Raw genomic sequence first — 16,265 nt, forward strand, 5'->3', positions numbered from 1 at the left:
ATGGCGGCGGCCTAGAGGCGAAGTCTTGCGCGACCACATAAAAGGTCGCGTGAGACTTCACCGCCATTGGTGGCGGCCTCTAAGAGGCCCGCTGTGGCCGCCAGAGCCCTCGAACAGGGCTCCGATGGTGGCAGCGGGCCTCCAGGAGGGCCCCAGCAGCGGCAGGGGGCCTCTGGGAGGCCCGATGCCATTGCCGTCGCCCTCCAGGAGGCTGGTTGCCGGCACCCTCCAAGAGGGCCCCGGTGGCGGCAGCAGGCCTCTGGGAGGCCCAATGCCTTCGCCGGCACCCTCCAAGAGGACCCCGGCGGCGGCAGGGGGCCTCTGGGAGGCTGGTTGCCTTCGCTGAGGCCCTCCAAGAGGGCCCCGGCAACGGCAAAAGGGCCCCCCAGAGGCCCGCTGCCGCCACCGGAGCCCTCTTGGAGGGCCCTAGCGATGGCAAAAGGGCCAGAAAAGAGGAGGAGGCCTCCAGCGCTGGCGGCCCCTGCCGGCTTTTTTGCCGGCCTCTGACAGGACCTGGGGCCGGCAAAGAGGACGAGGCCTGGCCCCTGGAGGGTGGAATATCTGCCCCCGGCATGCGGCCCCGCCCCCGGAGGGTGGAAGCTCCACCCCCCAGCTTCGGCCCCCCAGTCGCCTGAGGGACAGCAACCCAGCCCCCGGCTCAAAAAGGTTGCCTACCCCTACTCTAGATGGACAGACTCAATTAAAAGAAAATAAAAAAAAAATAGGGAGATTAAGGGTTTCAATTTCCAGGAACTAAACAGAGCAGTGGAGGACAAGGAGTCTTGGAGATGTTTCCCAGGGTCGTCATGAGTTAACAACAACAAATGTTTGCCAATTCTGTTTTAAGAGGTTTTAAGAGGACTGCAGAGGAAATCAAAATAGTTGAAGATTTTCCAGACAAATCTAATCTCTTTTTTTGATAAAATTACCAGCTTGTTAGATGAAGGGAATGCTGTGGATATTGTATATCTTGATTTCAGTAAGGCCTTTGACAAAGTTCCCCATGACATTCTTGCAAACAAGCTTGTAAAATGTGGGCTAGACAAGGCAACTGTTACATGGATTTGTAATTGGTTGACTGACCGAAGCCAAAGGGTGCTCAACAATGGCTCCTTTTCATCCTGGAGAGAAGTGACCAGTGGGGTCCCACAGGGCTCTGTCCTGGGCCCAGTGCTATTCAACATCTTTATCAATGACTTGGAGGACAAAATTGGGGGCATAGTTATCAAATTTGCAGATGACACCAAACTAGGGGGAGTAGCTAATACTCCAGAGGACAGGATCAAAATTCAAGATGACCTGAATAGACTAGAAAGCTGGGCCAAAGCTAACAAAATTAAATTCAACATGGAGAAATGTAAGGTACTGCACTTAGGGCGGAAAAATGAAATGCACAGATATAGGATGGGCAACACCTGGCTGAATGAAACTACACGTGAAAGGGATCTGGGGGTCCAAGTAGACATGAGTCAAATATCCCTTGGTTTGCCATGGAGTTCCCCCAAACTTCATGGCAAACCCCAGCTATTTAAATGGCTTCTGCACACACCTAACCTTTCTGCACTATTACTACTAATGGGAAGCTCTCTGTTGCCATGTATGGAGCAGAAATGGAACACCTGGCTACATAGGTGCAGCCAGGCCTCCCATTTCTGCATCAGATCTGGTGATGAGGGGATTCCAAGTAGGCATGATGACTTACAAAGGTGTGATGAAGGGCACATAAACACTTGCCTGGACCTATGCTGGCCCAGAGACTGACCCAGGTGATCACCTCAGACAGAACAGCATGGGCTTAACCTGTGCTTTCCTGGCCTATCTGCTCAGGGCCTCAGTCTAGCCAACTAGAATACAGTCTTCCTCTCTACTGACTTCTAGCTTTCCTAGAATTATTGTCTTTAGTTCAGTGAAGAATTTTAACAAATAACTGACAACTTACTACTGCAATCCTAACTTTTAAAGAACAGAAAAAGCACACTACAGATTCTATAGCACACAGTACACAAAACTGCATATAATCACCTAACAAGGAGTCTGTAACTATTTCCAAATATTTTTTAAATCTTTGTAAAGGAAAAATGGGCTGTAGTTAGTGACAGGTCATTGGTTAAATTAATTTTAGGGCACTTGAAGTTATGTTCATCAAATAAGAAGTGGCTTTGCTGACAGTGCATCATTATTTCTATGACTGTGTTTTAACCATCAGATAAATCTCACAGCTTGGACCAGTGCCCTAAAGCAGTGACCTAGTTTAAATGGGATGGGGAAAGAATGGCAAATAGTGCTATGAGAATAGATTAGCAGAATAACTTCATGTAGGAAAATACTTGTGGACTGTAAGCAGCATCAGGATAAAAAAAGAAAAGCTTTCAACATAGTGTCATTATTGTTACAGCCCTATACAATATATACAATTCAATCTCAAATATTAAATACTTTTAAAATCCTTTAAATTTACCAGGCAAGCCGTTTAGGAAAGAAAATTGTTTTCTTTACCAAAAAAAACTTAAATTGAAATCGTGTACCCACTTACTTGGAAGTCTGCCTCAGTGAACCCAGTAAGCTTTACATCCAAATAACTACATTGAGAATTAGGCTCCATACCACATTCACAAATACTGTATTTTCTGGCTTATAAGACTACTTTTTAACCCAGGAAAATCTTCTCAAAAGTCGGGGGTCTTATACGCCGGGTGTTGCCTTATAGGGCAGATGCTGAAACTTCCAAGCTGGACTGGAGAATCTGCAGTTGCTGCATATGGTGGGGGGAGCTCAAAATGGCCACGGCCGCATCCCCTCCGTATGTGGTGACCGCGTAAGGGGAAAGCAAGAAGTGAGGCATTGTACAAGTACGGTAGAATAAAATCTTGGAGACAGGGAGGGCTGGGCAGGCAGGGAGAGCTGACCAATTCAAGCAAGCTTTGCATACAACAAGTTTTCCTGCTAAGTACCTGCATATCATAAGCATTTGAATAAAAATTATCATATTGAAATCAAATTTGATTTTTTAAATTTTTATTTGGTGTGCATTGGAAGAGGGGTAGTCTTATACGGCGAGTAAATCCCAAACTCTATATTTTAACTGGAAATGTTGGGGGTCGTCTTATACGCCCAGTTGTCTTGTACGCTGGAAAATACGGTACCTATATTGACAACTCTTGTAGTAACACCAAGTTTTGCTGATTCCCCACCCCACCCCTCAAAATGTGGTTGGGCAAGGTCTTATGTAAGAAACCTATACTTTCCTCATTAGGTTTGCTTACAGTACTTTTTAGGGGGAAAATAGCCAGTCTTTTTAAGAATATAGGGCAATTTTCCATCTTGCCTGCAGTACTTTTTGCATGGATTAGATGTTTACTCAAATTTGCTCTAATCTCTTTCCCTGTAGCCTTGCATGCCTCAACCATATGTTAATTTATTGGGAGACCAAGTCATTATTCAGATATTCTGCAATGAACATTACTTTGTCTAAACTTTTACTGTTTACCAAATTAAGATGTATGGAGACCCTTTACCTCTGAAGGCTATCATCAAATGACTGGACACAGCAATTCACTATTATTTTTGCATACCATCTGAAGCTTGACTTTTCTTTTTATAGTTGTGATATATTATGGATCTCTTGATATACTGCTTGACATATTGCTTTATTAAACCACATTTGTTGAGTATAAAATATTTGTTGTGTGTGTTTTTATGCACTGTCTATTCACCTTGTTATTTGATTTTTAATTCAATTATTGGGCTATTTATTTACAGTGATAACATCAACTATATTAATTACAAACATTATGTTAACATGAAGGGTATAATTTATGGAAATAGGCTGCCAAAGGGTATGAAAATGAAAAAGGTTGGGAACTACTACCTTACATCATACATGATATGTTATAAAAGGAACAAACAACCAAAAATCAATTACAGTTAATTATTAAACTATTTGAAGAAAATAGGTTAAATCCTGTAATTGATGCCCTGGAAAAATGTTAATACAGTGGGCCCTCCCCTTATGCGAGGATCTGTTCTGGATCCCTCCGCGTAAGGGGAAATCAGTGTATGCTAGAGACCCATAGGAAATAATGGGGCTTCTGCCTGCGGTGCGCACTGGCACGGTGGTGCGCACCCCATTATTTCTTCTGGGGCGTGCAAGGGGCTCTACCAGCATGGCTTTCAGCGTATGCTGAAAGCCGCATATGGCGCACCCGTGTAAAATGCGGGTGCACTGTATATTGTAGTTAAGTCATACTGAAGAAAAGGATGGCCCTTGTGGTCTCTTCCAACTCTACGATTCTATGATTCTATGGGGGAAATAATGAAACAAGTTCCAAGGATCGCTCATAATCTTGTGTCCTTTACTGTATATAGAGTTCTGGAGGTAAACTAAAAGCAATGGGAGCAGATAAACATTTTAAAACTCAGATTTGCCAGAGACATAAAGAAAACAACACCAGGTCTGACTTAAGGAGCAAAATCAATACTGGAATAACCCTTTTAAATCTCTTTTTATACTGCATTCTTCTCCCCTCAGATATATGCTTCACTTTCTACATCATTAAAGAAGATTTGTGTTTAAACATATGGTACTGCCATAGTCATCCTTAATTTGGTCTTTAAATTGGATCTATAATACAAAGAAATTATTTAGCTATGCTGGTGCAAACTACACACTTAGTGTTTCCTCTAAAGACTTTTGTTTCAGTAACATGCAAAGCCAAAGAAAATTTCCTATTCAAAATTATAATTCGATGTAATAATAGCCTCAAGATCACGTATCCAGATTTTTAAAAATATTTTATTTTGCTTCCTATCACTTGCTACTTACTCTTTCTTGTTCCCAATCACCCTGTACAGACCAGCGATAAACGCCGGCCTTGGGGCAGAGGGGGGGCGTGGCATCCACACAATGCACGCCCCGACACTGCCCTGATGCCACCGTTACGGTGGGTGGCATCATGGCGCTCCTCTGGCACTGGACGCAGCACTAAAGGAGTGCTGAAAAGCTGTGGCGCCAGCAACTATGGCACCCTTTCCACGGCACAAAAAGGGCAGATCGACCCCAATCCAGTGAAGAACGAGGTGGCTGCAGCCCTCCCCTTAGGGGTGGTCTGTTCAGCCCCAAAGTCTTCCAGTATTCACAGAACCTTGGAGATGAGTTGTGACCTTTTTCATTTTAGTTGGGATGCTCTAAAAATAAGATACAGTGTGCCCACGTCATATGCGGGCACGTCATACACGACTTCCAGCATACGCTGGAAGCCATGCCAGAAAAAAAGCCTCATGCGTCCCAGAAGAAGTAATGGTGCGTGCGTGGCGGGCACAAGCCCCATTACTTTCAATAAGGCTTGAGCTTACACGTTTTTTCTTTTATGCAGGATCATCCGGAACGGATCCCCCACGTAAGAGAAGGGCCCAGTGTACTTATCTTTTTGAAATCTCAATACAAATGAGTTAAGTCTCTCCCAAATCATTTAATATGCACATAAAGATCTGAGATATAGAAAAAAGTTTTCTCTTATTTGTATTATGTTAAGGAGAGCAGACAAGATGCTTGCTGCATTTTACCAACTCCAACTATGGGTTTTAAGCGAGGAACATACTGAAGGGTCAAGACTCAAAGCCACTTGTAACTAGATATACAGCTGTGTGCTCAAAATATATTTTTAAACTGCTTCTGAAGAAACCCCTATGAAATTCTTGGGGTTGCCATAAATCAACACATGACTTGGAATGCATACAGAGAGATTATTTATTCTAAATCATTTTAGCTTATAAAAGCAGCCAGAAAGAGACTAGATGAGAGGGTAAAAGGGTGGTGAATGCTTCACATCAACCTGCCTAAAAGGAGCTGTGGTGAGGCCTTTGCTCAGTCCTCTAAATCTCATCACATTTGATAACTGCCTTTCAGTCTTCAATATCCCTTTGTGGACAAAGTTCTGAAGTATCTGGTGCACTCCCAATTCCTGGGGTTCTGGGATGAAATGGATTATGTAGATCCATTTCCATCTGGCTTCAGGTCTGGTTATGAGACGGAAACAACTTCTGTCACCTTAGTTCTGTCCTAGGAACGGGACAGGGTGTGTGTCCTGCTTGGTTTAGTTGGACCTCTCTTGAGCTTTTTATATCATTAACAATGGTACCTTTCTGGGCCCCCTCTCTGGGATTTCACTTAGGGACAGTTTCACAGGGGTTCCAGTCTTTCCTAGAGGAGTGAAGAAGGTTTGGGGGATTCTTCCTCAACGTCCTAGTCATTAGCCAATGGGACACCTCAAGGCTCTATTTTGTCCCTCATGCTAACATATACTGGAAACTTTTGGGAGAGACTGTCCAGAGTTTGGGGATCTGAAGTATGCTAGTAACCCTCAGTTCTCACCTCTCCTTTCCGTCCAATTCCAAGGAATCTGTTTTGGTGCTAAACTAGTGTCGGCTAGTAATGGACTGGTTGAGGGAGAACAAATTGAAGCATAAGCCAGACAGAACAGAGATGCTCCTCGTCAATCAAAAGGCAGGCCAGGGAACAGGGATTCAGCCAGTGCTGGATGGCGTGGTACGCCATCTGAGATCTTGGGTGCACTCCTGGAACCTAAGGTTCCAGTTACAGTCAGAGTTCATTTGCACAATTAAAGCTAGTGCACTAGCTGCAACCATTCCTGGAGATATCAGGTCCAGCCATAGTAACACATGTCTTCATTAAATCCCATTTGGATTACTGTAACATAATCTATTGGGGGATACCTTTAGAAACTGTTCAGAACCTTAAGTTAGTCCAAAATGATGCAGTCAGACCTGGGCTGGTTATGGGGAACATATAAATAACTCCCTTGCTGAAAGAGTTTCAGTGGCTACTAGTCTGCTTCCAGGCAGAATTCAAAGTGCTGGTTATGACCTAATAAAGACCCATTTTAGGTCCAGGCTATGTGAAGAACCTTATCCTGTTTGGACATGCTCATGTTTTTAGGCCTTTGGGGGAAGTATTCTTTTGGTGAGAACACAGGACAGAAGCTTCTTGGTGGCAGCTCCCAGACTATGGAATTAATTTCTCTGGGAGGCTTGGCTGGCCTCCCCCTGGCTCTCTTTTTGCCATCCAGCAAAGACCTTATTTATTTTGGCAGGGCTTTGACTTTTAATTGGCTGTAGCAGAAGAGTTTTCTTAATGGTTTATGTATGCTGGGTTTTGATCTTTCTTTTAAACATATTTTAAAATGTTTAAAATTAATTTTAATTTTATTTATTTATTTTATAGTATTTATACCCCACCCTTCAACCCTAAAGGCTATCAGAACAGCTTACAATTATTATTTTTAATTAGACGGTTCCCTGCCCTCAGGCTTACAATCTAAAAGACATGACACAAAAGGAGAATGGAATGGTGGTGAGAAAGGGGATGAGGTCCAGTGGTTATTCTCTCCCTCTGAGGCCTGGACCAAGGCTGATGGACTGGAGGGAGGGCTCTTCTTTTTCAGGCTAGCCCTGGTGGAGTTGGGCCTACCTGTTCACTCCCTCACAGGTCAAAGGATGACAGTTATCATGGAGGGAGGGCTCTCTTTCTTCAGGCTAGCCCTGATGGAGCTGGGCCTGCCTGTTCACTCCCTCAGAGGCCGAAGGATGGGAGTTCAACATAACACCATAATATTTAGCATTGGATTAGACTTTCTAATATACAACAATAATTTGAAAAGGATCTGAAAATTGTTGTATAATATTTGCATATTTACCACTGAAAGCATTACTGCCAGAAATATTTTTAAAACCAATTACAAAGAAACTCATTTGAATTAAGACTTATTTTTACTTTTTTTAAAAAAAAGCATCAGGAAGCCTCTATAAACCACAATTCCCCCCTAATTTACAGAAGCAGAACTAATCCACCTATTCCCATTAACACTCTACATACTTTGTTTAATTGCTTGGAAGCAAGAGTGGCTGTTCAAACATCTGCTTCCTACACTATTAACAATTCCTCTTGAGGCTATTTATTTAAAAAGGAACATAAAACAAACATTATAAAATATTATTAAATGCAAATAAAGCTAACTTTTCAACAGATTGGTAATGGTGAGAAATAATTTGCTCACTAAAGTAAGCATTCAAATTTATCATAAGTGTTCAATTGATTTTGAGGCCAACCCAGATTTACTACCATTATTTATGTCTTGCATATTAAATATACATTTTGAATTGATATAGATTTCTGCTGTCATTTGAAAATGGAGGTGGAGGGAAACTCATGCTAGTGAACACACCTGATATCATCAGACTTTAGAACCCAAGCAGTGTTGGGCCTGTACGACACTTAGATTAGAAACTACTAGGGATGCAAGGAATCTGCAGATAGGGCTGGGAAAGAAACCTGCCTGAAATCCTGGAGAATTGCTACTACAGTTGTCCCTTGCTATCCATGCCCCTCCCCTATGGATAACAAAAAAACACAAGACCTTAAGTCCCATTCTTTTCAATGGACATGTGTGCCTGGTTACGCTGCCATGTGCACATGTGCCCATTGAAAAAGCCAGGGCTTGGCATCCATGGAAGCTCAAACCGCGGATGGCAAGACCGCAGGAGCACTGTAGTCAGATTTGATAATATCAGACTAAGATGAACCAACAGTCTGAATCATTTAAAAAATACAATGGAACATACATCAGTGCTCACAGATATGTAGGCAATCAGTCATGTCCTTTCATTCTTTCTCAACTTGAGCATCAACAGATTTTTATATCCACTGGGGGTCCTGAAACCAAACCCCAGCAGATAACAAGGGATCACTGATATTTCAGCAGTTCCCATAGTTTGCAGGAGACAGACATAAACAAAAATACTTTTAAATGTTTCTGGAATAAAATATAAAAGCAAGCACAATCTTCAATAGTGAAACTCAGAAGAGGTATTATATTAACTCTGTCCAACCACACTCTGCAACTCAGAAGCCAGTTGGTCATTCTACTTCTGTTTCTGGCATAAACATCTCCTCTCTATCCTTCATTGTAATGTGATGTATTTTATTGTTGTAACCCGCCCGGATTCTTCATGATTGGGCGGGCTAGAAATATATTATTATTATTATTATTATTATTATTATTATTATTATTCATGAAGCTTCAAACTTTAATATCAATAAATTAAGAAGGCTTGCATATATAGCAACAGCGAAAGTAATTACACTATATAAGAAAGCTATTTAATTCTATATATTAATGGTTCTCAAACTGAGGGATGGGACCCAAAGGGAAGAGAGCTGCTTACAGCGGGTGTCAGACCTGGAGGCCGTTATGCCCCCCTCCTAAACCTTTTCTGTCCTGAAGGGGAAGAGAAGCACAAGGAGTGTGTGTGAGTGAAATAAAGAATGAAAGAGCATGACTGAGTGCATACATATCTGTGAGCACTGGTGTATGTGAGTGTAGCTATGTGTGAGACAGTAAAGCTTACACATGTGTTAAGTACTGATTTTTTAAAAATAAAACTACTAATTTGAATGTTATTTCCTTATAAAATGTTCAAATCTGAATATATGTGAATGTGCAAATGAAAATATGCACACTAAACAAACAAAATATTTTTTCATATACTATGTTGAGTACATCCACATATAGATGGAAAAGGGGTCACAAGGATAAAAAGTTTAATAAACACTGTCATACATAAAGACAAAAGTGGGTCTTTTAAGGAACTTCCAGGGAGGCAAGGTTAAACTAAGAGAAAGAGAGAGAATGGGGGGGACCCTTCTCTTTCCAGATTCTGACCGTTCTTCTATTCCTTCATCCTCCCTAATAGTTCCACAATGAATAGGTGAAGAGACCTTCAGGAATGAATACCCAAATCATCTCATGCAGTTTAGAAGTAAAGGGTGCAGAATAAATTTGCCCCTCCCTTCCCTATCTATTCATTTTATCAGTATGGGCAGAATTCTGGTACAGGGCAGTGTTTGCTTCCCCACAGAGTTGCTTCCACATGAAAATAAAGAGTGTGTTATTCTGTTGTATTGCATCATGGCTCCACAAAAACCAGCAGCAACATATTGTGGCATGAATGTTAAAAGACAAACCAAAACAAAAAATCAGGAGTCTCCAACATTACCCAAAATAAAGATGTCCTAAAATGACCAACAAGCAGGACACCCAGTATGTCCTCAGAAAAATCACAGGTACCAGCTGTAACTTTTACATTACTATAAAGAATGTTCATACCTGCACCCGGAATGATTGCTAACTTTGTTTCAACTAAACCCATTTTTGCAGAAGTGGCTAAAAAAGAAGAACAAAAAGTTAGTTCTTGTGAAATCTACCAGTTGCTTTATTTAAATAAACAGGAACTTATGTAAAAACTGTAGATGCACTGAACACAAACAAAAGCCTTGGGATTGCGATTCTAGTAACTATTTTATTCTTGAATGTTCTAAAATGATCAGGATCAGACAAGCTCTTCAAGCAGATACATCTTTGAAGTGTTACAGATCAAGAAACTGCAGACAAGAATGGTGTTGCCCTCATTTCATATTTTATAAGGCTAAATCCAATATAATCCACATCTTGAGTAAACCCACTAAAATCAACAGGGCTGGTACCAGTGTTAACTGGGGAGAGAGGGGAGGGAGAGCATCCTATTCAGCATAGATGTGAAAGAAACATGTCTCAAGATGCTGCAAGGTTAGGTTCATTATCTAAAATCTTAATGTGCTCCGGCCTGTCAATATTTTAAGATACCAGTAACTTGTATTAGAAATGCTTTGATCTGGCATTTCTGCAGGTTCTTTTCTTTGTCCTACTGCTTTGAAATATTAACAGGCTAAAATACATCAGAAATTTAAACAGTAACGTTATCCTTGTAGCATCTTCAAATATATCGCTTTCATATATGGGTGTGGGGTCAAGCAGACCGGCAACTTCTGATAGCTCCCCATTCAGCATGGGACCATAGTGACCAGACGCTACAATCCTGAAGCCAGCCACTTCCGCTGTTCTGAACAGGCTACCAGCAAGGAGTGCTTTTTTGTGCTCCTTTTGCTGGTGGCCCTTGGCTGCCTTTAGGCAGCTGCGGTGCTTTTGCCTCAATCCAGGGGCATGCATGATCTATACACCATGCCCCCAGATTGGCCCAAAGCTGGCACTTTTGGCCCATGTTTCGGGCCTGTGTTAATTAACAAATCCTATTTATTGAGTCTATTCCAGTTGGGATTAAAACAGGATTTAGCTCATAGTCTGTACTATTTTGCAAAGTTAGTACAGGCAATACAATTTCATCACATCAAATCACAAATGTTTACTGAATTTTTTGCATTCCAAGTAATTGTAAAAGACTTGAGGAAGCATGGCTGGTGGGAGGGGGAGAAAATATAATTTGAAGAGTGAAAAACAAAAATCTTTTCCACCTATTTAAGTTTCTCTGACCAATTATTCTCCTTCTTAAACAGATGTGCCCCTAAACATACAATTTTTCTCATGTCCCTTTTATCTTTCAACATAATTTTTTTTTAAGTTTTCCATTTACAACTGGATACATGGTCCGTAAATACACTGTTACAACGGAATAAAGAAACATAACATCAACAGTGGGGAAAAACCAGTGATGGAAGGGTCTCTGTGTTGGCAAAGAGGATTGATTGGTCTCAGTTGATGAAACAATATGTGCTGATCCTGGTGTTTCCAGTAGACTTGTTTTTTCTCCTCTCAAGAATCTCTAGGCAGCATCAAGAAAACTCAGTGGTATTCTAACTAATCTGTGGTAAATTCAATTGACTACTGCCTCAGAGAAGGCTTTTCCTAAGTAAAATAAGTGCCATATCTTCATCTTACATCTGTTAATACTTACACCTATAAGTGACAAAATAAAAAAAAATTTTTTAATTTGATTTATCTTTTCCAGATGCTCTCCAAAAATTAACCAGACAATGAAAATCTGCAGTTTATACTAAGACAACGTAAATGCATGCTGAAAATGTGACATTAATTCATGTGTAGATTCTAACTAAACAGAAAATTTTACTACTGTATTCAAGCACGAAAATCACCTCCCTAAACAATGATAAGGAAAGACACCTACAAGACTGGAAGTGCCTCACCTGCCACTCGTATGTCACAGGCTAAAGCCAATTCTAGGCCACCACCTAATGCAATCCCATCTATTGCAGCAATAGTTGGTACTGGAAGATTAGCTGAAAGAAAAGCAACAATTAGCACCATGAAGATAGCAAAGTCATTTGCTCAGTACATTTCACTCAATCCTCAGGGCAATTTTTCTAGCACTAAATTGATTCAGTGAAATTAGTATTTTCTATTGGCAAATTACCTCCTCTGGTTTTTTTAACAGAATTTTTCCACAGACTTGTCCGACAGTTGGAACATTAATGATGATGAAAAACTAAATGGCACAATGATTTCGAAATTCACGATACAGACTTATCAGTGTTAATTTGACGGTTTACTTTTCACAATAGCCACTTGCTCTGATTAGGGTGCAGTTTTGGATCTCTGTATATACTAGTAAGGAAATCGTGTTATTAATTCTGTTAAGTGGGACTGACTACATAACCAATTGAAGGATACAGAAGTAGAATGTTTAATAATAGTAATACCTTAAAAAACTGAAGTTGTCTTGATGTATGCCAGCTACATTGACTGTACATTGCTACAGGAAACACTATATCTTTGAACTCAAAAGATAGATTCCTTTACTATTTATCTGAGGTTTGCAAAAGTCTGATCTTGATTCTAAAGATCCCATGAGTTGCCAACAAATACCCCACTGCATTCTACATAGGATGAACACAAATATCTTTTTAAAATAATAAATGAATGCAAATCTGACATTAGAAATAACAACAAAAATGAAAGAACAATTAAGATTTTTAGGACACACTGCTGTTGACATCAAAGTAGCCATTCCTACACAGCTGAACAAGAATTTATCAAGACACCTCAATATACCAGTTGCTTGGGAACAGAAATGGAAGAGTGCCATTCCACTCCTGTGGGTTTCTTATAGGCATCTGGTTGGCAGCTTTGGGTACAAAATGCAGAAAATGTAGGCCTTCAGTCTTATCCAGTTCTCAAAACCTTCAATTCTATCTCTTGTGGTTTGAATAGCAAATATTTTTTATGACACAGTATTTATCTGCTCTCAAATACTTTGAGTTGTTAGCCGAAATAATCATCTTTCTTTTCAAAGTTTTTGAGTTTTTAAAAAGCCATCAACATAGTGGTGGCTCTAACTCATGACTGGTTAGTTCTGTACTCCGGGGAAAAAAGAAGCATCTCCTTTACAACTGCAGGAGAAATTAAGGCTGTAATCTTATGCCTTGTGGGATAATATTACAGGATCCCTAGAATTTTCCCCTTAAATTATTGAGATAAATGTTTGTCCTTGAAAGAGGAGGACTGAATTTAGATTCCCCCCTACCTTGCTGTGGAATCATTTGTTATCAGAAAGAAGGTTAAGGAAATGGGCCAGGAGAAACTGTAGGTCCACAGGAGCCCCATATATACTTCCAACCAACCACGAACCTACATCTGATTTTAGTAGAAGAGAATTTGGCTAGCACATGGAAAAACATGGTGCTTGGGAGGGAGAGAAGAATAGAAATGTTGTTGTGCCAGCATTGCTTCTGATATGTTGGAGGCTCCAAAATGAATCCCCACAGAGGATTACACTGCCTACACGATTCAAATAGACAAATTTGCATTTGCATTACTTTATTTTAACAAAGCAAAGATCTGAATACAACATGAAACTCACATTAATAGCCCATTCCTATGCCTCCTTGGAAAAAATCTATTCCAGGGAGGCTTCGAGCAGCTTTTGTGGGGGGGGGGGGGGGGGGAGGGGTGCAGGGTAAAAAGTTATTAAATGGATCTGGTTCTTAGACTGTCACCACAATCCCTCATTCCATACATATAATGTCATGAATCTTGAAAAGAGTTAATTTCAATTCTGAAATTGTTGATACATATACTGCATTTCTGACAAATACCTTCCTTTGCTACTTTTGTTTCACTGAGAACCCTATCAGTTTTCTAAATATAGATATTTTGGATCTTTTTATTCAATAATGAATGGATTATCCTGTCAATGAAATTATTTTCTTTTTATTCTAAAGGACTAATATGATTGTTGACAATGGGTGAATTAACTTGAAGGTTTTATTTTCCTGGCTTCTCTGTTGCACAATCATGACTTAGCCCCCTCCCAGCATAATTTTTGTAAGTGAAAGTTTACTCCCAATGAACAATTAACCATTCTTGCCCAATTGTAGAGCACAACGATTTTTGATGACTGATCACCAGATGAAAATTCACTAAAAAATTTTTCTGATAAATCTCATAATAATACAAGTGGAGGTCAGGGCAGATTGCTTACCTGTAACTGTAGTTCTTTGAGCGGTCATCTGTGATGACACATGGGTTTTTTGGCGCTGCACAGAGCTTGTTCAGAATCTATACAGCTGCTAGAAAAAAATATGGCCTAGGCCCTGCCCACCTTATGGTAGCCTTAACCCTTGGTTCCTGCTCACAGAGCTCAGTTCCATAGATACCATATACAGCACCCCTGAAACTAACATAAGCAGGACACTACAAGGGGAGGGTGGGACAAGTTGCATTAATTCCACAGATTACTACCTGAAGAACAGTTACAGGTAACCAATCTGTCCTTTTTGTGGTCTCTGTGATTCACACACAGACATGAGACATTAGCAAGCACCTGCCTGTGGTGCAGGGTGTGACCTGCTAGAAAGGAGGCCATAGAGGTGAGGCCAAAAACTCAAGTCAATGAAGATAAAAGGACAGCCCTGCTGAAGCCAGTGCCTGCCTGATCCCAGGAGTTGAGATGGCAGTGGGACCAGGTGGCTATCTTACAAATGTTCTCCAGAGGAACTCTCTGCAAAATGTTGTTGATTTGTGCTGTAATGCATAAACGACATTGTACAAAGTTGTACTGAAACTGTAGCTGTAAGCGAATTAAACTATTTGACCAGCAACCTGCAAATCCTACCAGAAGAAGAAGAAACATACAGTCGGCCCTTGGAATATGCGGGGTATCCGTTCCGGATCCCCGCGCGTATACCAAAATCTGCGTATGCTCAAGTCCCATTGGGGGCAACTTCCCCTCCCTCCCCTCCTCCCCAACTCTTTCCCTCCCTCCCTCCCTCCCTCCCTCCCTCCCTCCCTCCTTACTTATCTTTTCTTAACTGGCAGAACTGGCTTGTTGCCGCCGCCGCCTCCTCGGCCATAGCAGGGGGAAAGGCCGGGTGGGGGTTTTGGAGGCCAAGAGGCCTCCAGCCTGCCACCTGGCTCTTACACGAAGGTGGCGGCGGCGGAGAGGAGGCTGAGGAGGCCTCAGGCGTTGTCCTCCACTTCCTCTCCGCCGCCACTGCCGGGGGAAAGGCCGGGTGCTGCTCCTGGAGGCCTCTTGACCTCCAGGGGCAGCACCCGGCCTTTCCCCTGGCTGTGGGGGAGAGGAGGCCAAGGAGCAGCGCCAGAGGCTTCCTCTCCACTGCCGCCCCTGCCAGCACCTCGGTGCAGGGGCCGAGTGGCAGACTGGAGGCCAAGAGGCCTGCAGCCCACCACCCGGCCCTTGCACAGAGGTGCTGGCGGCGGCAGCGGAGGAGGAGGTCTCAGGCGCTCGTCCTCCGCCTCCTCTCCGCCGCCACTGCCGGGGGAAAGGCCGGGTGATGCTCCTGGAGGCCTTTCCCCTGGCTGTAGTGGTGGAGAGGAGGCTGAGGTGGCGGAGGACCAGCGCCAGAGGCCTCCTCACTGCCACCGCTGCCGCAGAAGGGCCGGGTGAGGGTGTTGGAGGCCTCTTGGCCTCCAACCCGTCACCCAGCCCCTGTGCGGAGGTGCCGGTGGCAGCGGCAGAGAGGAGGCCAAGGAGGCCTCTGGCGCTGGTCCTCCTCCGCCGCCGCCGCTGCCACCTCCGCGCAAGGGCCGGGTGGCAGGCTGGAGCCTTCTTGGCCTCCAAAAACCCCACCCGGCCTTTCCCCCAGCTATTGCCGAGGCAGCAGTTCTGCCAGCGAAGAAAAGGTAAGTAAGGAGGGAGGAAGGGAAAAGTTGGGGAGGAGGGGAGGGGAGGGGAGGGTAGTTGTCCCCAATGGCAGCGCACATGCATGCGCGCTGCCACTGGGGACAACTTCCGGATTTGCCATGCGCGTATGCTCAAATCCGCGCATGACAAATCCACGTATAAGGAGGGCTGACTGTAATTTGCTCCCACAGTCTTATGATGCTTTGAATTTGCCATTATGCATCCATCTTTCCTGCATATGAACAGGAAACTCTAGA

At 42.6% G+C, this 16,265-nt stretch overlaps 1 protein-coding gene across 2 annotated transcripts in view; it reads right to left on the minus strand.

Moving 5' to 3' along the window:
- LOC149323703 (methylglutaconyl-CoA hydratase, mitochondrial-like) overlaps window positions 1-16,265 on the minus strand; it is a 44,457-nt gene that overhangs the window by 11,348 nt on the left and 16,844 nt on the right. For both annotated transcript variants that reach the window (XM_089491253.1, XM_089491261.1), the window contains exons 5-6: window positions 12,053-12,145; window positions 10,182-10,238 (exon numbers count right to left, since the gene is read on the minus strand). In XM_089491253.1, the coding sequence (XP_089347379.1) occupies window positions 10,182-10,238; window positions 12,053-12,145 (150 nt within the window). The remainder of the gene's footprint in view (window positions 1-10,181; window positions 10,239-12,052; window positions 12,146-16,265) is intronic.

This window comes from Sceloporus occidentalis, unplaced genomic scaffold, assembly GCF_023333645.1.
Source record: "Sceloporus occidentalis isolate IW3139 unplaced genomic scaffold, rSceOcc1.0.p SCAF_1, whole genome shotgun sequence".
NCBI classification, from domain to species: Eukaryota; Metazoa; Chordata; class Lepidosauria; order Squamata; family Phrynosomatidae; genus Sceloporus; species Sceloporus occidentalis.